This window comes from Equus caballus, chromosome 12, assembly GCF_041296265.1.
Source record: "Equus caballus isolate H_3958 breed thoroughbred chromosome 12, TB-T2T, whole genome shotgun sequence".
Lineage (NCBI taxonomy): Eukaryota > Metazoa > Chordata > Mammalia > Perissodactyla > Equidae > Equus > Equus caballus.
This window is the reverse complement of record NC_091695.1, coordinates 24,326,470-24,351,816: the sequence shown is the minus strand read 5'-3', so window position 1 is coordinate 24,351,816 and position 25,347 is coordinate 24,326,470. Positions and strand designations below refer to the sequence as shown.

Here is a 25,347-nt window from a genome sequence, read left to right as displayed (position 1 = left end):
AAAAGCTTTATGTATGTTAACTCATTCAATCTTCAAAAAGACTTTATGAGGAAGGCAAGTTATTTCCATTTTATAGATAAGAAAACTGAGGCTTGGTGAGTTTCAGTGCACTGCTCTTGATCACAAAACTAGTGAGTACTAGACCTGGGGTTCACTCTTAGAGAGTCTCTGTCATAGCTTGCCTCTTGACAATAACTAAGCTCTGCTATGACCTTACCTTGCCTCCCAGTTTTTTCTCCCTCAACTACTAACTCCGTGCTGGGTACCTAGACATTGTGTGAGAGATATGTTTTGAATGTACAAATATAATCAAGGACTGAAGTAGAAATGAAGCCTGATCTAACCATATGACTTTGGTTCTGTCTCTCAAATTTCTCAAATTCTATGTCTCAATGCCTTGTTTGTGAAATGGGCACTTTTTATTAAGTGATAGTCAATATGTCTCAGTACTAAAGTCCTATGGCCTTTTCATTATCATTATTATCACTAGGGACTGCAAATAATTCTTGAGCATCCACTGTGTGCTGATTATCATGTTGGTTATTCCTTTTGTAGGTTTTTCTTTTTATCTCAAATGGATGAATGAAACTCACAAAGCAAAAGGGTTTTAGGTATTAATTTGACCAATTATATTCATGATCAATGGTTTCTCCCTACTGCATTCCACAAAGATAAGTGAGCATTATAATTGGTCACTTGCCACCAGAAAAGCACATAAGATCGTCTATGCTTTTAGTAGCATATGCCAAAGGGATGATCAGGCTTATATGTTCTCCAACATCATCACCATTGGAAATAGGGTTCCTGTGGAGTGAATAAAAGGCACTTTTTATTCCAAGGTAAGTAAGAAATTCTAAACTTGAGTTGAAATTCAAATGAAATGACTCTTTTTGTTCATGAAGTATTTTGTTAAAGCAACCAGAGGAAAAAGTTCAGTAAATCACAATAGGGACAAAAGACAAAACAAGGGACAAAAGACAAAACAAGTTTTTTAATTTTTTTCTCTCTTTTTTTTTTTTTTTTGCTGGGAAACATTTGCCCTGAGCTAACACCTGTTGCCAGTCTTCCTCTTTTCTTTTTTTTTTTAATATGAGCTGCCACAACAGCATGGCCGCTGATAGACAAGTGCTGTGGTTCCATGTCCGGGAACCAAACCTGGGCAGCTGAAACAGAGCACACCAAACTTTAACCACTAGGCAATCAGGGCTGACCTCAAAACAATTCATAATGATATCAAACCGTGACATAATTCTACTTTGTGAGATAGAATAAAGTTTTCTTCTTATAATTGTATTTGATAAGGGAAGCTGAAATGTCTCCACATGCACTTTCTTCCAGCCTTATTTAATCTTTCAATGAAACAGGCAATTGGATGTGCACTTGATGGATGTTTTCATTCTCATATATCCTCTAAAGCTGTGTGTGGCCCACCATTGTCTCTTCTGTTATCTTTCAGGAAGCCTACTAGTCCTTAGAGTAGGTCAAGTATAGAAAAAATAAAATAACGAAATATTTTCATGAACTTAAAATGTTTTTTATTCTATGACAGGCATTGCATGGGGCAAGAGCTCCTTAAGAGAAGGAATGCAAATATAATACAAAATATAGAGATATAGATACAAATCTTTGGGACCATACTGTACACTTCTAATTAATACGTTACTCAAGAAGTATCTGATTAACATATCAAACTGAATGACAGAAATGGTAGGTGAGTTATGCCTGGAGAAGAATGAGAGATCACTGAGAGTTAAGTGAGCAACCACTCCCAGAGGCATCTATGTCTTAAAAAGGCCTCTGAGTGAAGGAAGATGTGTGGCGGATGGGGGAGGAGATATGTTTTGTGGGGAGAAGGGTCTCAGGGCCCCTCCAGTCTAAGAAAGTATGCAGCCAGCCTTAAGGCTCCAAATTACTGGCAAGTAAATGTAGCTGAAAAAAACTCTGTTTTGTGTCTACATATATAACAATACCATTTAATATGTTATACATTTTTTTTCCAGTCATTGTCTTTACAAGAAATCTTGGGAGAAATAATTTCAGGTTTGTATCAAAAGTGGTAATATATTGTCAAACTTTTTGGTTGGTTTGCTTGTCCTTTTCATGCTACTAATTGTATATATGGGCTGCTAGAAAGTTTTGATCAGATCTGTGGTCTTCACAGAGCCATGGATTGGACTAATCGATTCAAAACAGGTTTATCCTTGCTTCCATTTTATGTCCATGGCTTGTTTTTCCTTTTCACATTTCCTTAATTTATGTTGCTTACCTGTGTTTTATCTCTCACACCAAGATAACTTTAACCCTTTTTTTTTGAAAAGCATTAATATACACATTCAAACACATATATAATCACACTTAAGTTTTTAAAATTATTTAATAACTGTAGAGGAAAACAAGACATTAGGTAAGAAGTATGTCTTGCAATTTTCATTCCCAGTTGTAATTCTGTGAAGAAACCCAGCAATTGCCCAACTTGGGTAAAATCCACATATTAAATAAGAAATTTCTGCATGAGAACACATGAAACTCTAGGGAGTTGATAGCATAGGTACAATTGGAAATCCCTGGGAGGTAAAGTAAATATATCTGACTCACAGAGTACAGAGATTAAGAAATCACAGACAATGCAATATACAGTTTTAACTTCTAGTTTTCACAGTGGTTAATCACATCTGTGATCTCAAAAAGGCCACTGAACTAAGAAAACTAGGTGAGAAAATAGAGCTTGGGAGGTTATAATTTTATTTAAAGATGGTAGCAGCCAATTAAGATCAAATCCAGATCTTTTGGTTCTTAGTCTCAAGCTGCTTCCCACAATTTGACAAAAATGACCTTAGCATCTGACACCCTTGAAATTCTAAAGGAATTGAAAGTTCACTTATTCCGATCTTCTTTTCGGTTATTGTGAAGAATTTCTACTTTGATGATAACTATAACATTAATATATATTTTAGAGTTAAAAATTATAGATTTTTAACATCAAATAGATACAGTTCCAAGAGAGCAATTCTTTATTTTTCTAGCTCAATTTTAAGTCCATAGCCAAGCATATGACCAAGATTAAATTTTTGTTTTTGTGTTTGTTTTCTCCCCTAGCAGAGAAGATTTTAAAGTCTTGGATCTAATAGCAGAATTATTACATCCCCTGTCAATTCAGACCCCTGACAATCAACATTCAGCACTGTTTTGATTTTAGTAAGGTATAGTAGGGACCCCTTGGATGTAATGTAGACAAACAGAAAGGATGCTTCCCTCAATGCTGGCAATAATTCTGTCTCCGTCTTCTACCTTCAAGGAAAAGAAGATTGTTAGTGGTTGAGGTCCATAACTTCCTGTATTAACAAAATACCAAAAACATAGTGGCTTAAAACTATAGAAATTTATTCCCTCACAGTTCTGGAGGTTAAAATTACAAACTCATGTTACTGAACCAAAATCAAAGTGTTGGAGGTTCGCACTCCATCCAGAATCTCCAGTGGAGAATCCATTCCTTGCTTCCTCTGGCTTCTTGAGGAAGCCAATCTCTGCTTCTGAGTTTCCATTGTCTTATCCTCTTGTGCTCGTGTGTCTGTAGTCAAATCTCCCTCTGCTTCCCTCATATAAAAATATTTGAGATTGCATTTTGGCCTCATCTAATCTACCCATCTCAAGATTCTTAATTTAATAACGTTTTTCCCATATGACGTAATATGCACAGGTTTCAGGAATTAGAACTTGGATATCTATAGGGGACATTATTCAGCCTACCATGTTTCCTAAAATCATTCAGTTTGGGCAGTTTAGGTTTTTTGGTTTCTTTCTTTTTAAAAATCTTGATTCTATAGGAAATTCAACCTCATTATGAACACAATTATCCATTAATTAATTTGAATACTTCCATTCACTGAACATTGAGCGTCATACAGGTAGCTATTGTCTCAAATTGCTATTATCTTTGTAAATCTATTATATTATTCAAGTTAACATTTTCAACACTATGTAAAGCTATGTTCTTTGTTTTGTTGTTGAAAAGTTGAAGAAGATATAAATATTATCTTTGTAGAAATTAAAGTAAAATGCACTTTTAAATATATTCCAATATATAGTTAAAATAATATAGATGTGCTACCATATGTAATTCTCTGGGAAAAGACAAAAAGATTCCCAGACCTGAAGAGAAGTTAGTGCATCTTTTCAAATCCTCTTTTTCATATCTTCCACTTGGCTTTCAATCACCCTTTATGCAAGTGGAAAAGAAGATATACAAATCGCTCCTTCAAACAGTAAGAAAATTAGTTTAAAAATATAAGGTGACACACACTATGTTATGTTCATAATAACTCGTCTCTCACAGCAGCATAGAAAGATTTCCCAGTTATCCAACAACAATAATAACCAGTTCAGCATAAACATCTCTCACAATTGACAATGTAAACACAGCAGTTGGATTTTTCAATCATGTAAAATGGCAAATGACAGGGGAGCTGATATACTGGTATCTTAAATCATGATTTATTCATTAATCTTGTCACAGAAAAGGAGCATAGAAACCCAAAAACGATGGATGAGAAAAATTTCACCAAAGTGAAAGAGTTCATACTTTTGGGGTTCACAGCGGATTTGCGGTTACAGAGAGTGCTCTTTCTTATCTTCCTTATCATTTACATCCTCAGTCTCTTTGGGAACATCACTCTGGTTTCTCTGATCTGTGCTGATTCTCGGCTCCACACACCCATGTATTTCTTCATTGGAAACCTGTCATTCTTGGATCTGTGGTACTCTTCTGTCTATGCCCCCAAAATTCTGATGACCTGCATCTCTGATGACAAAAGCATCTCTTTTGCTGACTGCCTAGCTCAGTTCTTCTTCTCAGCTGGTCTGCCTTATAGTGAATGTTATCTTTTGGCTGCCATGGCTTATGACCGCTATGTGGCCATCTCTAAGCCCTTGATTTATTCCCAGGCTATGTCTGAAAGTTTATGTGCCAGTCTTGTTGCAACTTCATACATAGGTGGCTTTCTTAATTCAACCATCATCACTAGTGAGACATTTACCCTGAGCTTCTGTGGCAACAACATCATTGATGATTTCTTCTGTGATCTGCCCCCACTTGTAAAGTTGGCCTGTGATATGAAGGAGAGCTACCAGGCTGTGCTCTATTTCATACTTGCCTCCAATGTCATCACTCTTTCCATGCTTATTATTGCCTCCTACCTCTTCATTATTGCTGCCATCTTAAACATCCTCTCCACCCAAGGGCGCCTCAAGGCCTCTCCACTTGTAGCTCTCACTTGACAGCTGTCACCTTGTACTATGGTTCAATTCTCTTCATTTACTCCCGACCAAGTACTAGCTATGCATTGGAAAGGGACAAAGTTGTGTCGGTGTTCTATACTGTGGTGATTCCAATGTTGAATCCCTTGATCTATAGCTTAAGGAATAAAGATGTTAAAAAAGCCCTGAATAAAATGTTAGACTCAGTAAACTCTTTTTAAATGAAAACATTTGGTGAACAATGGCTATATGTTATTTCACAGATGATCTTCCTGTTAATATTATCAGCCTGTAATCTCAGAAATACATAAAATAGAAAAAAAATCTTTGGATAATGTTGAAATATCAGTCTGTGTTGTTTTTTCAGTTTGCACTAATGTCTTTGAATGTATTTTTAAAATAAATGAGCCTGAGGCATTTGAAAAAAACTGCTTTGTCTGCTATCTTGAAATAAAGTCTATAAAATTACTGAGATTTAAGAAGCTTGAAAGACAGCACTTGTTGTTTTTTGCAATATTCACTTGCAGTTCATAAGTTGCTTGCATGTATAATATTGTAATCTATAGATAGGAATAAGAGACTCGGTGATGGAATCATTGCCTTGTTTATGTGGATTAAATGACTTCCTTCAAATCATGTAGTTCATAGGTGAGGAAAATAGGAATGCAAACCCAGAACATCTGACTCCAAATCCTCTTACCCAATTTGTTGGGAGACAGAGTCAATTAGGAGGTTGTAAGTAAATTTCTACTGTAAAATGTCCTTGGAAATAAATTTATTTTTTTCTTTCTGACTCTCATTTCTTGGTTACCATCATACAAATATTTCCTTGATAATAAATAGAGAAAGTAACAAGTATCTTTACAAAAGTCACTCTTAACTTTTCAATAAATGGGTATTTTCTCCCTAAATTAAAGAACTAAGGGCAAAAATATAGCAGTTATATGAAATAGATAGAAATGGAGATCGAGATAGGAATAGATGGATAAGTAGAGAGATAAATTTCAGAAAGTTTTACTTCTAGGATAACTTTCAAAATGGAAATGTCTATGAGGTGAAGCAATAATTAATGACAATTAGGTTTCTAGGAATATTTATATTTCTTTACTTGTTAAGTGTTGTGTATGAATTAATGAAAAATTTGAGAATATTTGTTTTAATGCATTACATTTCCTAATTTTATTAGTCTTTCTACATGTAAAATATGGATTGCATAAACATTAATAAGCCCTAGTGTTGATAAGCAAGTATATTAAATTGCCTGGGCTACTGTAAAAACATACCACACATTGGGTCATGTAGATAACAGAAATTTATTTTCTGACAGTTCTGGAGGCTAAAAGGCCAAGATTCAAGTGCAGTCATGGTTGCTTTCTTCTGAGGCATCTTTCCTTAGTTTGCAGATGGCCAGTCTCTTACTGTGTCATGAAATGGTCTTTTCTCTGCTCACATCCATCCCTGGTGTCTCTTTGTGTCCGAATTTCCATTCCTTCTTTTTATAAAGGCAGCAATCAAGCTGCACACCCTAACCACCTGATTTTCATTTAATCACCTCTACAAAGACACTATCTCAAATACAGTCACATTCTGAGTTACTGGGCATTAGAGCATCAGTATATGAATTTCAGGGGGATATAATTCAATCTATAACATTGGGATTGATAGTTTCTTTATGAATGAGATAAGGGAGGATAGGCTAGAAGAGAGAGAGGAGCATATGGCAAGGAAAAAAGTTATGGACTGTATGATATATTCTAGAACGTTGTAATTAGTGCAATTTGGAGAGTTTTTACCATCAGACACATTTAATGATTCTATTGTAACTTAGATCCCTTAAGAGAATGTACTTAATAAAATATTCCTAATTTCATCTTGTCATAATTAATATATGATCTCCATACTCCAAATGAACTCTAATTGAGTCTCTGGAGACTGAGATGCATATTTCTGGAATGCTCTATGGAAGGATTCACAAAGGGCTCTTGGGGAAATACATATATTGTGCCCAACAGAGCACACGAAAACATCAAAGGGGAGGAAAAAGTGTGTTACTTCCAGGAGTGTCCTTCCTGACCAAGGGTAAGAAATTGCGATCAAGGAAAGCTATATTGTTTGGTCTCTGTGACTTCAACTGTGATTAGAAGGGAGATACAGAGTCTGACCTGTCTCTCAAAGGATTGTTGTTATGCCAAACAGACACACACACACACACTCACACACACACACTCACACACTATCTTAAATAGGATTCCAACCTATAGTATACGTAACCCTCCTGTAGAAATCAAAATTCAGTGTGGTAGTTATGGTGGGTCATCATACATTCACTTACACAGTGGAGAAATTAAGAGGACAAAAGAGATGACATGCCTTTTCACTCTAGTGGTTGTGATATTCTGTGCTGTCCAAACTACTAAAGTATGGTATTTTCAGTTCTTTGTACTCATTTTTCGGTCCTAGAGGGACATATTCTTCCACAGAATTTAAGTGTTTCAGTGAAGGAAGCAGGGAACAGAGCTTCTGCAGGGGAACACACAGGTTGACAAGACGTTCTACACGGAATGCTTAGCATGATTGTCTCTGACATTTCCTGTGTCTTTTACTTTACATTCACATTTTAATTGCAATTTATTTCAAATTCAAAACGGATTTTACTCCATCTTTATGGTTATGAGTTTGATGCTTATGAATCTTCTCTTTATTTACTCCTCCTTTTTATTAATGATAACTACACTGAGCCAGAGATTTCCCTATCAGGGTAGATTAGTCCTGAATAGTTTGAGCTAGGTTAGTAGTAGACAATACTTTGGGAAAAATAGCTTCAAGGTACAAAGGTAGTTACCCATTTATTCATTATAGAAATATTTATTGAGTGCTAATTAGTTACTATAAACTGTTCTGTATGTTGGGAAACAGAAGTAAACAAAACAAAAAAATCGTGTTGCTCCATGGTTAATATATTCTGGTGGGGAGAAAATGGACAATAAATTTAATAAACAGGAATTAGATGATGACAATAGGTGTGGGAGAAAATAGAGCAGAGTCGAGAAGAAAAAGAAACAAGGGGATTGTTGGTGGGAAGGGGGCATGGTATTTAAAATAGTGATGAGGCCGAGTCTTAGTCTGAAAATGATATTTGAATAGAACATAAAAGAGATGAGGGTGTAAGCCTAGCAAATAACCGGTAAATAGTTTTTCAGGCAGAGGAATAAACAATTCTGAAATCTTTGATACTGAGGCAGGATTGTCATTTTTGAGAAACAGTAAGAAAATCAGCAAAGCTGGAGCAGAATGAAGCAAGAGGTGAGTCTTAGGAGATTTGCACCTGCAGGTAATGGAGGGCTGGTACTTTGGAGGACCTTTAGGACATTGCATGGCACTTGAATTTAGCTTGGAATAAATTACAAGGATTTTAGTGTGGTTTTAAGAACAATCCTAAAGTTACTTGTGACAATATTTTTTGAAGGACCATACTGATTGAAATATTGAAAATAGGCTATCGAGGTACAAGTGTGTGGACCAGTTAGAAGGCTATCACAATATTCCTGGCAAAACCTGATGATCTCTTAGACCAGACTGGTAGTCGTGGAGGTGGTGAGAAGTGCTCAGATTCAGGATGTGTTTTCCAGGTAAGGATGCCAGGATTTCTTGGAAGATTGAAGAAGAGGTAGAAGAGAGTAGGTTGTTTCCTAATTTGTGACTTGAGAAACTGGAAAAGTAGGTTTATTACCTGATATGATAAATGAGCAGATTGATCAATTTTGGGGAGTGAATATTGGGAATTCAACTGTAAACATGCAGAGTTTGAAATAATTATTACTCATCTCTTTTAATTATAGTGTTAGCACTGAAAAAAAACTTAGGCATCTTTTAGTGGTGGGATTTTTTTTTTAAAGATTGGCCCTGAGCTAACATCTGTTGACAATCTTCTTTTTTCTCCTTCTCCCCAAAGTGCCCCAGTATATAGGTGTATATTCTAGTTGCAGGTCCCTCTAGTTCTGCCATGTGGGATGCCACCTCATCACAGCTTGATCAGCAGTGCTAGGTCCAAGCCCAGGATCCAAACCACCAAAACCCTGGGCTGTTGAAGCTGAGTGCACGAACTTAACCACTCAGACATGGGGCCAGACCCCTGTGGTAGAATTTTTAATTGAGAATCATAATGACAAAATCTAATGATAGATTTCTGAGGATTTGTGAACCCTCTAAAATTGGGTGTGCTTATACATATCTACATTTTGGAGGTTGGGAGAAGAATCATTGCTTCTACCACATTCTTTAGGAGGTCTAGGATTCCAAAAGTTTAAGAGCCATTAAAATTTTAGATAAACAAAGGAACGCTGTAGTTGGAGAATGTACACAAGCTCACATGATTGATTTTTAGGGAAATAAGTATGAACATGCAAATCTTATAGTGAAAAGGATGCTCCTGTCTTTGGTATATTCCATGTCTCCCTTTAACCAAGATAATGCCACAAATATCCAGAAATATATGCATACATAAGGATTGCTAATCTCTTCTAACACACTGCATTGTTGTAGCTGAGGTTTCTATTCTTATCTTTATGATAGATTTTACAAGAGATGCTAACAAACTGATAACCTAAAAGGTGGCTACTGGAAAAGGATTGACCAATTTTTTCATATGGATGAAATTAAGTTCAGAGAGGACCTGTGATGCTCTTAAAGTAACACTGGTGATTAAGCTTCAGCCTCCATCCTTATCACAAGACTCCTCAATCCAAGGCCAATGAACTGTTCACTTTCAAGCCTGACACTCCTTTGTCAAATTGCTTGCGTGTAGGTGACAAAAATATTAACTTTGAGGATTTTAGAAAGATTCTGAAATATATCATCCTTCTGGATTAAATTATTTCCTTGTAGAAAAGTGGCTTTCTCTTTTTTTCCCTGAAGTTCAGATTTTAGAAATAAGTCAGGTAGTATTTATGCTTTGGAGAGTAAAAGTAGATACCATCAGTTATGCATGTTTTCTGACCATGTTCTGAGATATGCATTTGATCTACATAGCACTGACACTTTTCTTACCTTTTAAAAGGTAAAGAAATGTGGCTTGGAGGTTGTTAAAGACTTTCCCAAGATTGAAGAACTACTACTGAGTGGAATCAAGATTTGACTGCAGGTACCATTTCAATTCTGTAATTATGCACATCTACTTATGTCAGACATGTTGGCTCTAACCTGGGTTTGTGCTCTTAGGTTTGTGATTAGCTGTTAGCTCAGTTGAGAGCTGGATGATGAAGAATGGATCCACTAACATGTCTGGGGGACAGCTTGTTGTCAGCTGGGGTCACAAAGAGAACACAGGCAGATGTCTCATTATTCAGCAAGCTAACTAAGGCTCATTTACATTGTGGTAGCAGGATTTGAAAAGTGAGAAGAGAAGTTTGCAAAGCCTCTTGAGACCCAGACTTTCGCATCTGCATAGCACTGTCTGTGCTGTAAACTATTGGCCACGACAAACCACAAAGCCATGGCTGACTCCAAGGTTAGAATCACAAAATCTAGTCTTGAAATCAAGGAATCAGTAAAGAACTGTAGTCTTTCTTTTGTCACATATCACATAGATTATTGGTTAGTGGTTAATTTAACTCTTTCTCTTTTAAAATTAGAGCTTTTGTACAAAATATAATGTGATGAATTTGAGATACAACTATATTTCACACAGAATTCAGAATGATAACTGTATCTTTCATTTAATTCTATGTTCTAAAGCTTTCATCAAATTGATTTATCCATTCCTTCCACAACTTTCTACTTTCTTGTGTAAAGATAGAGAGGTGATGCTTTCATTATCAACTAGTACTTTGAAAGGATCTTGTCTTTAAAACTTTTCTAGTATTTTGAGGTTAAATTCCTGTATAAATGCACATTCTTGGCTAGAAGAGAGGTTGAGACTGACAGTCTTTGAGTCCTGTCTATCAGGATACTGTCCCAGTTTATACGAGCCTTAGCAATTCTATTTCGAATTTTGAATGCCTCTTTTTTGTGCCTTTACCAGAGGACTGGTCTCAACGCATAGTAGACAACTGAAGATTTCAGAGACATTCCTGTTAAGAGGGAACTTTTCCTCCATTTCAATCCATTCTCTGATCTGCACCCAAAGTAAACTTTAAAATGATAAATCTGACCATGTTACCTCCTCATAATAGCGATGGCTTCCATTTGTATTGGTTTGAATGTCAAAATCCTTAATAAGGTTTTCAGTAAGCTCTGTGATCTGGTAGCTCTTGTGGCTTATCCCTGGTTCCCTCCTCCATCTCAATCTTTGTTTAATCTCTCTCTGCTCCTTAAACTCACCAGACTCTCTCTCAGGGGAGGGTTCTGTTTTGTGTTCTTTCTTCTCATGTAACTGCTTTCCTCTCTCTCTTTACCCTGACAATGGGCTAGCATTGGGCTCATTTTTCAGGTCTCATTTAAATATCTATTCTTCTGAGAAGAATTTGATCTTAGACTGGAAAATTTATTTTATCAGCTATTTGCCTCTTTAGAGGGTAGTAGTAGAGGAGTAGTAATTAGCTCTGTCCAGATATTTCATTTTTGCCCAAATTGTATTGTATTAAAAATGAACTTATTAAGTACCAGACATTTTTCCTTGTAAAGATGAGTGATAACATAGCAGAGAAAGTTCATAGTAACCACTGAGTTTATGGCTATAACCCACCATTTTATACATTATGAGTATAAAAACTATACATTTCTGCCAAGATAATTCTACTCAAGCTTCAGCATATTCAGAAAAAAGTTGTATTGTATAAATGAATAATAGGAAAGCATTATAACTGTGAAACACCCAGGATGTGTGAGGATATTATGAGGAAATCAATCATGTGAATAATATAGTTCGGTTGAAATACTAAATCAATGAGGAGGAGTGGTAAGAGAGACCTTTATAAAGGTAAGTTAGAGACAGCTTATAGAATCTTGTGTGTATGCATAAAGCATCTGTACTCTGTGTGCTATCAAGAAAAGATTCATTATATACTAGTGAAAAAATGGAATTGTATTCAGGACTCCAAGATGTTTTTACCAGAGTGCCATCAGTGAAGTCAGATCCTCTCTGAACATCATCACCTACATTTGAAAGGTTAAGGTACCTCACTAACGAATAAATGGTAACAGTAGAACTTGAGGTAGAAAACTTGGATTTGCAATCTAGTTACAACATTGGCTCTGGTTTAGCTCAAAGGCAAATATTTTAAACATTGAAGTAAACCACAGTCCTCTTGGTTTTAGCTTTCTCCCACTGCCTTAAACCTAGTGGGAAAGTCAGCTGACTACTAGGGCATCAGCCCTAATTCTGTAACGTTTTAAATTAGATACCACCTTTGCTTCTCTCTGAGAACTTTGGAATTTCAACTTGGAAGGATTCATGATGTTTGAATATGCTTGACACCAAAAACTGGTTCTTCCAAAAGGTCAGCATTCACTATATTAAAAAAAAAGGCCTTAACTATGTATATAAATCTCACATCAACTAGAGAATTGTGAAAAAAAAGCAGTGTTTAATAAAAGAATTTTTTAATGCTCTTTTTAATAGGTAAAGAAATTCAGGTTGCCAGATGATTATAGGATTGCCTTAGCCAGGAGACCAAAAGAGCAAACAATTCACCTATAAAACACATATATTACTTAACAGTTGAGAACATGAGCATATATTCTAGGTAAATATAACCCTGGGTTGAAATACCAGCTCTGCTGTAGACTATTCTGTGATGTTGAAAATGTTTCTTAAATTTCATGAGGATCATAATAGTACCTACCTTATAAAGTTATGGAAAGGATTAAGTAGATGAAGTATAAGACTCAGGATACCATCTGTCCACAGTTGTAATATATTTTTCTATTTGTACTAATAGTAGCAGTAGTAGGACAATACATTGGTTTTTGTGTGACTACCAACATGATGCATGACCTATAAATTCTCAATAATACATGAAGGACACTCAATTTTTTTTGAGTGTTCCTTATGTACCAAATATTGAGCTACGTGTTTTCAGGCAGAGATTATGTATTCGATTAGACAACTTGTCAGGGGGCTTCATTGTTCTCATATGTTTGGGGAGACTAAGGGACTTACCTTGCATTAAACAATTAGTGAGTAAAAGTACTAATTCCAAGGTCAGATTATACTCCAATTCAAGCAGTTCCCAAGTAACAGTCTGAAATTATATCATCTTGGGTAATATTGGATAACAGTCCATAAGCCTCTAGTAATTGTTGACTTAATTGATATCTTTGTTTATTTCTTTCAATAGAAAAATACTAAACAGTTTTTTTTCTCATAATCTTTATCAGGCTTTCTCCTCTATTGATATGGAAGTCGGAAATCGCACCACCCTGACTGAATTCATCTTGGTGGGCTTCTCAGCAAACCCCCAGTGGCAACTGATTCTATTTGGAATATTTCTGACACTCTACTTGATAACACTGTCAGGGAACATGACCCTGGTTATCTTAATCCATATTAATTCCCACCTGCACACACCTATGTATTTTTTCATCGGCAATCTGTCATTTTTGGATTTCTGGTACACCTCTGTGTATACTCCTAAAATCCTGGCCATTTGTATCTCAGAAGATAAGCGCATTTCCTTGGCTGGATGTGGAGCCCAGTTGTTCTTTTCTTGTGTTGTCGCCTACACTGAGTGCTATCTCCTAGCAGTCATGGCCTATGACCGCCACATGGCTATCTGTAATCCATTACTTTATTCAAGTACTATGTCCAGTTCTCTCTGTACCGGACTTGTTGCTGGCTCCTATGTAGGAGGGCTCTTGAATGCAATAGCCCATACTGCCAATACTTTCTGTCTGAGTTTCTGTGATGAAAATATCATTGATCACTTCTTCTGTGATGCACCACCATTGGTAAAAATGTCTTGTACAGAAACTCACGTCTATGAAAAAGTCCTTCTGGGTGTGGTGGGATTCACAGTCCTCTCCAGCATTCTTGCCATCCTGATTTCTTATTTCAACATACTTCTGGCTATCCTGAGGATCCAAACAGCCTCAGGAAGGTACAAGGCCTTCTCCACCTGTGCTTCTCACCTAGTTTCAGTCATGCTTTTCTATGGATCCTTGCTCTTCATGTATTCAAGGCCAAGTTCCAGCTACTCCCTGGAGAAAGACAAAGTGGCTGCTTTGTTCTACACTGTGGTCAACCCATTGCTCAATCCTCTCATCTATAGCATGAGAAACAAAGACGTCAAAGAGGCCTTCTGGAAAACCATGCAGACCCTAAGGCCACAGAGATGACGTTTGTAATTTTGCAGAATGCTCTAAAAGTATTTTCCAAACATTTGGTTATACACATATTTGAAAACGTTGCAATATTTCAAGTAAACTCAACAAACTCTGCCTAAAACAATGAAACATTGAGCAAACCACTTTTAATTGTTTATTATTATTTTGTTGTAATTACAAGATTTTAAACCTATAATATTGGATTGTTTCATGTCCCGCAATATTGATACTTTGTAATACTATATTTGTAAAATTTATCATCATTTCTTTGGGAGATTTGGGAAGAGAACATGAGAATTGGATGGTTTTCATGGGTATTGTTTGAATTTGAAGTTTGGAAAACAAGCTTTATGTTATGGGGAAAAAATATTTGGAATCATTAAAATAGTGGAAATTTTCTCAAGATTTTCCAATTACTTATTTTTTCATAAAGCAGTCCCTCCAAATTCCTTCATAAAGCTCTAATTGAGTAAATAGGAAAAAAATCTTTGTAAACTTTTTGCATTTTATATCAATTTAATATTAGGCGACACATTTAAGGGTTAAGATTACAAAAAAAAAAAAAACCCAAAAAATAAAAAACCAAAGGGACCAAAACACTTTTCTAAATGTTCTAAATGTTTGGAGAAAGATGTATCTTTATGGTTTTACCATCACCATAAAAGGAGTGATCTCTTCCACAGAGAATGTGTACTCTGCTATCATATCTTTCATTCCATAACACAACATATTTCCTATGAAACAAAATAACATCAAGGGAATCAAACAAATCAGTAAGCAAAAACCCACTATATTCTAGACTCAATGCTTGTTTGTTTTTCTTTTTCCATCTACAGCTCAATATTCAGTACATGACAGGTTTAGCTGATTTTTTTCAATACTCTTTTTAACAAGACTGCAAATTAAGGATTATTAGTTACATTTGACAAATAATTAGTTTGAGACCAAGAAGGAAGAAGTTTGTTATTGAAATATTATAGCTATTGTTGTAATGAGCACAATTATAAAATGCACAAATTTAAATTTTAGAACAAATAATTGTAGCCATTTCACCATTTGTAATAAATCTGACATTTGTTATCTTTCTTTTCATCTGCATTTATTATCTAATATGTCACTACTCTCTTTCTTGCATCACAAAATACTTAACATTCCTTATTCTTCCATTACTACAAAAGTTCTGTGGGTATTGGACAAGAAGGATTTGTGGTATATTGCACAAATCTCAAGAATCCATATAAATTTTCTTGACATCCTCTACTGGCCATTATGTAGGGAAAAAAATAATTGGGTCACTCTTAGGGGATATATTTAAGTAGAATCCAATCCTTTGTGATCCCAGAAGTAACATATACATGTCTATTTTGCATTAAACTCTGATTCTGATTTCTAAAAAATATATCAATATTAAATTGAATCTATATTCTACAGTATAGACTATAGTTCAATCACTAAAACAAAACAAACTAATACAAAGAAATAGAATCTCTTTCATTGGATTTCTGTGAAAAGCAAAAAAAGTTTTTTTTAACCTAGTTCCCTAGCCTTTCATGGAAGCAGTCCATTTTCACTGAGCACTGATTTGAGTAATTTATGTTAATTTAGACTTCAGATTGTGTTAACCTGAAAAGTTTTTTCAGAGCTTATTTCACATCTTTATTCCTCAGACTGTAGATCATGGGGTTGAACATGGGAAACAGCACAGTATAAAATGTAGAAACCATTTTATCTCTCTCCAGGGAATAGCTGGGATTTGGGCAAGTGCAGATGTGGAACATAAAGCCACAGTACAAGGTGGCAGAGATCAGGTGGGACAACCATGTGGAGAAGGCTTTGTGGCAGCCCTGGGTGGAGTGGATCCTCAAGATGGGGGCAATGATGAAGAAGTAGGAGGCCAGTATGAGTATAGTAAGGGTAATGATGTTGGAGGCCAGGAAGAGGTACACTACAGCCTGGTAGCTCTCTTTCCCATCACATGCCAACTTCACCAAGGGTGGGACATCACAGAAAAAGTCATCAATGACATGGTCATCACAAAAATTCAAAGTGAATGTGTGGCTGGTGAGTATTATTGCGTTGAACAAAACCACCAGTATAGGAATATATAACAAAACAGATGCACAATCTCCTTGACATGGCCTCAGCATAAAGCAGGGATTTGGAAATGGCCACATAGCAGTCATAAGCCATGGCAGCCAACGGTAACTCTCACTCTACCCTAGCCCAGCAGAGAAGAAGAACTGAGCTACACCACCAGTAAAGGAGATGCTTTGTTTTCAGAGATGCAGGTCACTAGGATCCTTGGGGTGTAGACTGAAGAATACCAGAAACCTGGAAAAGACAGTTTCCCAGTCAAAAGATATATGGTCATGTGCAACAGAGAATAATTATAGATCAACATTATAAGGGTGGTATTTCCTATCACAGTCACAGAGTACATGCCAAGGAACACCACAAACAGGACCAGCTGCATCACAGAGTCTGTTGTGAAGCTCACCAGGATGAACTCTGTCAATGAGTGATTGCTTCTCTCCATGGCTATAGGGAATCTCACCTAAGAAAAGAGAAAATCAGAGTTCAGCTTGAATTGTTGTGCAAATAAATGAAAAAATATGTTAAATAAATAACATTGGATCACTGGTACACCTTGAAGTCTAAGAGTCAGCAATATAAGTGCTTAATTCAGAAGAGTTTGCATTTTGCAACAGACTCCTCAGAATTTACAATTATATGTTGTTAATAGATAGACTTAGGTACATATAAATTTTCAAGAGTTTATATGAACATACGTTGATTTGAATCAGGTAGTACCAAACCGAATGTGGTTAGGAGTCCTCCATGGACAGGAGCTAGAGGAGAGGTTTTTATAGAGAAATAGAAGCAAAACAAGGAAATTAATTGATTGGTTATAGCTCATGTGGTTGTCATATTTGGGAAAACTCAGATGGTTGTTTATGATTGGTTGTTCTTAAGTTTCATTTTCCCAGATTCACGTACAATGACTCTGTCCTTAGGCACTTGTTTGCTTACATAGGCTACCAAAGCATAAGACCCATCTCACCGTAATGGCTTCCTTTCTAATGACTTTAATAATATTAAATTCAAAATTTCCCAAGACGATTATTATTTTTTTTCCTTTAGGAATGACTGTTTCATTAAAGGAAAGATTAAATTATAATTTCTATTTTCTTGTACTTTGGTTGTCATCAGAATATCAAATGCTCTTTTGCTAAATGTGTGACATCTCAACTTCAAGTGTTATTTTTTTATATCTGAAAAACTAGACTCATCCATATTTTAAGAATAAAATATTTTTCTATCAGTGCTTCTATCTATTGAAACATCCTGCAGCTACTATAAATTCATATCTCATAATAATATCTGTAGACATAAGAAAATACTCAGGAGATTATGAGGAAAAAAGAGGACATTTACCAAGGTTTGGAAAAAATGTGTACAGAAGATAATATACAATGATGGAATCATAAAGTACCCAGAATTAACTGTATTTTATACATATTATACAGTAAAAATATATAAAAATACTCTAAAAAGCCAATTTTAAATATAAGTAATATACATAAATACACTACATAAATAATGTAGTACTGGAAATTTATATTTTATTTAAATTATTTATTGCTCTTATTATTAAGGACTTTAACCTTAATGAGAACAATTAGGCCAAAAATATATATCTTTAAATATGAAGATAAAGCCTCTAACATGTGAATTAGGTAATTCATCTAAAATTCTGAGCAAGACTGTCACTTCAATAGAATTCAAATATGCCTGCCCCAGAATCATTTATATCAGTTTCTGCATCCCTGGATGGGTAAATACCTGTAACCCTCAGGATTTCCTAGCTTAAGAAATAACTTAAATAGCAGTTAAAGAAAACTATCTGTTAACAAGTTGGGTATTATTTAATAAGATGGGGAATTGACTTAAGGCTGCAAGTCCCTGGTGAAAATGTCATCAGTCAGAATTTGCATTCTCATTCTCTCTTGAGTTGTGTAGAAGCTAATGTAAACATATGTGTACACATAAATTCCATATACTATATATTCATATGCGTACATCTGCATATTAAAGCATATAAGTTCAATGATGCTGATAATTTTCTTCTATATTGAAGACCTTTCCTTTGTCCTTCCAAATCCATACTCTACTCTTTTAAACTCCCCTTTGCTCCAGGATGCTAGTTGTGTTAACGGCATTAGGGGGCTCCTTTACTCTCCATCTATTTAATGGGTTTAGTCAGTGGTTGTAACTGGCAGGGAGGAGAGTGAGGTCATAATGTTTTTCCAAGGCCCCTTGCTTGCAGACATGCCACAGGTGGCTGCATCCCTGGACCTGGACCATAGCTCCTTCCAGGTGACCCTCTTTCAAAGCTCTCTCTCCAGTGCTAGTAAACTCTCTCTCTTCTTGCTCCTTCAGGGATAGAGGAAGAATATCTTTCAGAAGTTATTAGTTCTAGAATTATTACACGAGTTCGGGGGAATTCCGTGCACCATACATTTCTTTCTAATAATCCCTTTATTAATCCCTTCCCAAATTAGCCGTTTAGGTAAATGTCTGCTAGCTACTAGGTTTATATATGTTATTGGTCCTAGCAATAGTCCCAGAAGACATACATTCAAATGAAACTGGATTCTTCACATATTTGAAGATTAGATATAAACCCATAGTGGTGGGAAATGGGACACTATTTATCTATGACATCTAGTGGCATCCAACTTATTTAACTGGTTACCGATGGCATCATGGACTGAAGGATGAGTGAAGAGAAGACAGTGAGAGATCAACTTTCTGTGTCACAGAGGCATGCAAGTAGAACTTATAAATATCCTGAGGTCAGTTGGCTCCTGCCCAAATTTATACCTCTGGCTAACCTGCAGAAAAAGGAAACAGGCAGCAAAGAAGTTTAAATTACAGTTATGAAGGAGTCTTTATCTCCTGTTGTCCTTGATAAGCTGCATTTGAGGACCAATGCCATGACATCCTTGTCAACATTGAAAAGTTGCCTCCCCCCAAAAATGGTTAACCTTGGTAAGTATTTCATGGGAATAGAGGAGTTCTAACTGGATAGGAGCAAGGTTCTGAGATATAGGATAGGAGCATTTGGGCAGAGAAGGACAAATCTGAGAATTCTGAATCTCAAATCCTCCTAAGTCACTTTTGAAAAACAAAGAGTTTCTTCATCTCATATAAGGACTAAGGAATTCCCTTCAATGACAGCCTTTTATTGACAGCACCTGAGGTAGTTGCACATTCAAATATAATTCTCCTTAACACCAAGCCCCCACATTGCTTGTGGGCTTGTGGTGAAACTTAAAAATCAATATAGCCCAGATAGTGACATAGAAAACCTGATGTGGTAAGATTAAAAGGACCTCACCAATCGCTATTGACAAGAGAATGGGGAACATCGACAGGAAAGAATTCTAATAGCATGAGACCAAGGACATGGACATATTAAGTTTCATATAGCTAAATTTACTGACACAGGCACACTTACCAAGGATTTGGGATTTAATGTGATAGCTTGAATCCCTAGAATGATATTAATAATTCATGAGGCTGGTTAACTGAATCTTGAGTTCAAAGAAGCTGTCTGCAGTCATTGAGGTCAAAATCTCAAACCAACCTGCCATACCTTTGGAGAAATCTGAAGGAAGATTGAGAAACTATAAATGATCCATTGTGTGTAATCTGCTCTACCACTGCCTAATCATCCTCCTCCTCACCTCCCACCTTGCTCATCCAAAGGCTCCAAGGACATTCATTTTACTAAGGCAGTAAGAAACTCACTGCTTAGGCAGTCATCAATATCCCTGTAAAACTAGGCAGACGCTACCACCAGTAAGCTAGTGATGATGGCACGAGAAGCTGCAGTGGCACTGGATCCCCAGAATGTCAGAAGTCACATTGTGATACATAACAGTTAGTCTCACACTACCAAGAACAGTTTAAGTTAGCATTTTGCTGTGATAGTTTCTCTGAAGAGTTAACTACTGATTGGACAGGCTCCAAACTAACATATATATGTATCTTTTAGTCATAGAAATGTTAAAAGTGAAGGCTACTTTAGAGATGATCTGGGTGAGCACTTTCATTGTCTGGTGAACGAACTAATAAGTAGAGTGGGAATTGATCTCCTCTAGGTCAGGAAGTTAGTTAGGAGCACAACTTTGTCAAGAAGCCGGTCCTCATGATTGATTCTAAGTGCTATGCTACCTCTTCATGAAAAATAAATGAAACAAAGAAAGAAAGAAGAAAGAAAGAATATGGAGGAGGAAAAGAAAACTCCAATAGCTTTCACGTTGAAAGGGAATATTAAACATTTTTATAACTCATTAACTCATGACTCTTCCCAAAGGAAATCCATTAAAAAATAATTAAAAATATATACATATTCTAGCAGGATTTTAGAAACTTGTGATAGAGAAGTACAGGAGATTTTTTTGAAAAGAGAATCAGTGCTTCCTGGTACTTTATGATGGAGCCAGTAAGAGGAAGAAAATAGTTTTGAGCACACAAGGAAGCAGTGATACTTGTTCTCCCTTTCCTCTGTTTTGTTCTCTTTTCTTCCTAACTGTTTATCAATTTACCTGGATCTTTCCTCTGAGAGACACTTGATTGATACAATCTTCTGAATGGATAAAGCTATGCAAATATAATTTATGTGTTTTCTTATAGATGTAAAGTTTGTGTATGTGTATATGTATATACACATATTTGTTTGTGTATATATATGTATATACATATATTAGCTCCATATTTGCTGAAATAATGTTTAAAGTGCTAAGGTTTAAGAAAAATTGACCTGGTTGAAATAAAAGTTAGGTGAAATTATACAAAATAATTAAAATGGAACCTTAAAACCTGTACAAAAATCAACTCAAAATGAATTAAATATTTAAATATAAGACCTAAAACCATAAATATTCTAGAAGAAAAAATAGGAAAAAATATCTTAATATTGGTCTTCGTTATGATGTCGGGAATATGGCACTGGTACCTAAAGCAAAAATAATTAAGTGCAACTACTTCGAACTAAAAAGTTCCTACACAGCAAACGAAGCAATCAACAAAATGGAAACACAACCTATGGATTAGGAAAGAATATTTGCAAACCATAGATCTGATAAGGGACTATTATTCAAAATATATAAGGAGCTCAAACAACAGAATAGCAAAATAACAAGCAACTTGATTAAAAAATGTGCAAAGGACCTAAGTTAGACATTTTTCTGAAGACACACAAATGTCCAACAGATATATGAAAAGGTGCTCAAAATTGCTAATCATCAGAAAAATGCAAATGTGAGATGTCTCCCCACAACTTTTAGAATGGCTATCACCAAAAAGTCGAAAGATAAATGTTGGTGAGGATGTGGAGAAAAGGGAACACTTATACACTGTTCTGGGGAATATTAAATTGGTACAGACATTTTGGAAGACAGTATTGAGGTTTCTCAAAAAATTAAGATTAGAACTACCATGGGATCCAGCAATCCCACTTCTGGGTATATATACAAAGGAAATGAACTCAATACCTTGAAGAGGTATTTGTGCTCCTGTGTTCATTGCAGCATTATCCAGAATAGCCAAAATAAGGAGACAATCTTAATTACCCATCAATGATATATATTTTTACAGTGGAATATTATGCAGCTTTAAAAGTGAAGACGAACTTCCCATTTGCAAAAGCATAAATGAACCTGGAGTACATTATGCTAGAAGAAATAAACTAGATACAGAAAGACAAATATTGCATAATCTCAATTGTATGTAGAATTTAGAAAAGTCAAATTCACAGAAGCAGAGAGTAAAAAGTGGTCAGGCCAGGGAGTTAAAGGAAATGGGGAAATGTTGAAGCATTTGTAGGTATACAAATTGAAGCATAAAAAGCTTCAATTAAGTATGATGAATAATTTCTAGAAATCTAATGTATAGCATGGTGACTATAGTTAAAAATACTACATTTTATGTTGGAGATTTACTAAGAGAATAAATCTCAGGTGTCCTCACACATACATAAAAATGTTAATTCTGTAAGGAGAATGGTATGTTAATTAGCTTGCTGATGTAATCACTCACTATACATATGTATATCAAAATATTATGTTGCACACCTTAAATATATCTAATTATAAAAACTTTTAAAAAACATGTTAAATTTTACTTACCCCCTTTTACATTATGGAAAACAATAATCTGCCATCTGTATTTGACAATGGTTATACTATTATTGTTTTGTTTCATGCTTTTATATTGAAAAATAATATATGTCAATGGTAATTATTCCAATAAGGTATGCAAGTGAGAACACAATAAGAAGTGAACTTCACAGTCCAGACCTCCAGCTTACCTCTAACTACAAACAGTATTAATAGTTCCTGTGTCTCCTTCTGGAGGATTTTTTCCATTTAGAAGAGTATATATGAATATATCTTTGCACACCCAGGCAATGGGAAGACATTGTACACTCTCCTCTGTATTTTTTTAATTTAAAAATAACCTAGAAATGATTATGTTTCAGCACATTAATGAGTTAACTTAAATATTTATCAAGTGCTACTCTGCTAGGTGCTATGCAAGCGTCAAAGCTAGGGCTGGAATTCAATATGTTGGTGAGCAAAAATAGATATGGACCTAGCCTTCTTGGGGTTTCCATTAAGGAAGTAGGATTCTAACACTAATTATTTTCACCAAACAACCAAAAAATTCTCTGTCACCAGCTGGGTGTCCTAAAATTTAACTCAATTCTGACATTATCAACCTGGTGAACAGGATCTGATCTACAGGTTAAGGGCTTAGTCTCACAAGATTGCACCCTGTCTCCAATTCTAGATGCCAATCTCATGTCCGGGTTGTCACCTGTGCTTCTGAAGAATCAGCTACAGATATGAGGTTCTGAAGACTCCCTCCTTGGGTCTGATTACTTTGCTAGAGTGGCTGGCTCACAGAACACAGAGAAACACTTTACTTACCATCTTACTGTTTGATCATAAAAGGATATAGCTTGGGAGTAGCCAGATGGAAAAGATGCTTAGGGGAGCTCATCAAGATGGTGGTGTGAGCAGATGTTGAACTCATCTCCTCCCACCAACACAACCAGGTTACATCTATTTTTGGAAAAATCACCCCAGACTGAAAACTGGTTAAAAAGAACCCCCACAACAAGGCACAGTCCTGATGAAGGAAGAAGAGGCAGAAATTGCTTCTGGTGAGGAAAAAAAGCCACCTTTGGGAGCAGTGCAGCTTCTCAGCTGGCCAGGTGGGAAACACCCTAAGGTACGCAGCCCTCCCTGGAGGAGTGAGGTCCAGAGCAGGGCCAATACTGCTATAAGCATACTTCAGACTCAGCCCAACTGAGACATAGCTCTTACTGTCTGGTTTTGCTGGCTATGAACTGCAGCAAGGATACCCCCAGAAAAGTTATCAGCTGAAAGCCAAAAAGACCCGGCTCTTAAAGTGCCTTCGCACAAACTCACTCATTGCAGCAATCTAAAATCACCAGAGAGAAGGCTGACAGTCCTTTGGTGAAACGATACTCACCTGGTGGGCTCTGAGGGCATCTTGGTGAGAGGAGAGACCTCTCCAGAGACTGAGATATTGGTGGGGGCCATTGTTCTGAGCTGGTCCAGGTATGCTGACACAACCCTCGTGGGTGCCATTGAGGTTCATCCCTTGGCCCATTAGCCCAGGGGTCTGCCACACCCACTAGAGCACAGATTTAATCCAGTACAGCCAGGGCAGGCAACCCACCCTAGAGACTAGTCCCACCTAACAGCAAGCCCTCAGGCTACTTTTCAGCCTGCATTAGCTGGGTGCCTTGATCCTCCACAGGCAGGCAAGGGTGTCTGCCTCTGGAGGCAGGGCCTGTGTGAGGACCAGATGAACTGTGGTGGGCATTGGTGGAGAGGTGGGGGCCTCTGCAGTGTGGCATCGGGGTACACTCCAGGGGGTTGAGAAGTCTGTATGGACCAGGACTATGTTAATCATGTATGTGGTCCTGTGGGGGGTGAGGCATACCAGTGGCAGAAGTCCTGGTTTCACAAATAGCCATAAAAAGGATAAGCCCCACCTTCCAAAGCCTGAAACAATTGAGTGCTCCCAAGCCTGGGACCAGCCCCACTCAGCTGCACTCCTAAGAGAACTGACAACAGCCTTGTAGGCCTAAGGCCTATCACAACTGTACACCCCTGAGCCTAACAACCAGCTAAACTGGGTACCAACACAATTAAGAGGAAAACTGCAATAGTAGTGTGCGGATAAACTTTGTAGGCAACAGTGTTGAGGCTTCCCAAACCAGATTTACAAACAACTGGCCAGGGAAGAAAAGATTAGACTTCCTGGGTACCTGGAGTGGAAGCAACCCTGCCACAGCAGAAAGACACAAGTAGCCCACAAAGGGATCACTCCTGGTTCTTATGGACTGGTGATGAGAAGGAAGCACACTGCTGGGCGTCATAAGGCATCTCATACATAAGGCAACTTCTCCAAGATCAGGAGACATAGCTGACTCACCTAATACATAGAAATAAGCACAGAAAAAGAAGAATAATGAGGAGACAAAGGAATGCTTTCTAAGCAAGGAAACAGTATACAACCCAAGAAAAAGGACTAAATGAAACAGAAACAAGTGACCTATTCGACAGAGTTCAAACAAAATATCATGAGGATGCTCACAGATATGGGGAGAAGAATGAATGAACACAGTGAGCACATCAGCAAAGATATAAAAAAAAATCAGAAATGAAAAATACAATACTGGAAATGAGAAATTTACTAGCGGGATTCAATAGCAGAGTAGAGGATGCA

The 25,347-nt window shown here is 36.5% G+C and overlaps 1 protein-coding gene and 2 pseudogenes across 2 annotated transcripts; 2 read left to right on the top strand and 1 right to left on the bottom strand.

Moving 5' to 3' along the window:
- Positions 1-2,000: 2,000 nt before the first annotated feature.
- On the top strand, positions 2,001-14,708 carry OR9G4 (olfactory receptor family 9 subfamily G member 4). 2 transcript variants are annotated; one of them, XM_070228567.1, is made up of 3 exons: positions 2,001-2,040; positions 10,310-10,393; positions 13,570-14,708. In XM_070228567.1, the coding sequence occupies exon 3, from the start codon at positions 13,588-13,590 to the stop codon at positions 14,524-14,526; it is 939 nt and encodes a 312-aa protein (XP_070084668.1). In that variant the 5' UTR covers positions 2,001-2,040; positions 10,310-10,393; positions 13,570-13,587; the 3' UTR covers positions 14,527-14,708.
- Positions 4,540-5,474, top strand: OR9G10P (olfactory receptor family 9 subfamily G member 10, pseudogene; annotated as a pseudogene).
- OR9G25P (olfactory receptor family 9 subfamily G member 25, pseudogene) lies at positions 16,116-17,050 on the bottom strand (annotated as a pseudogene).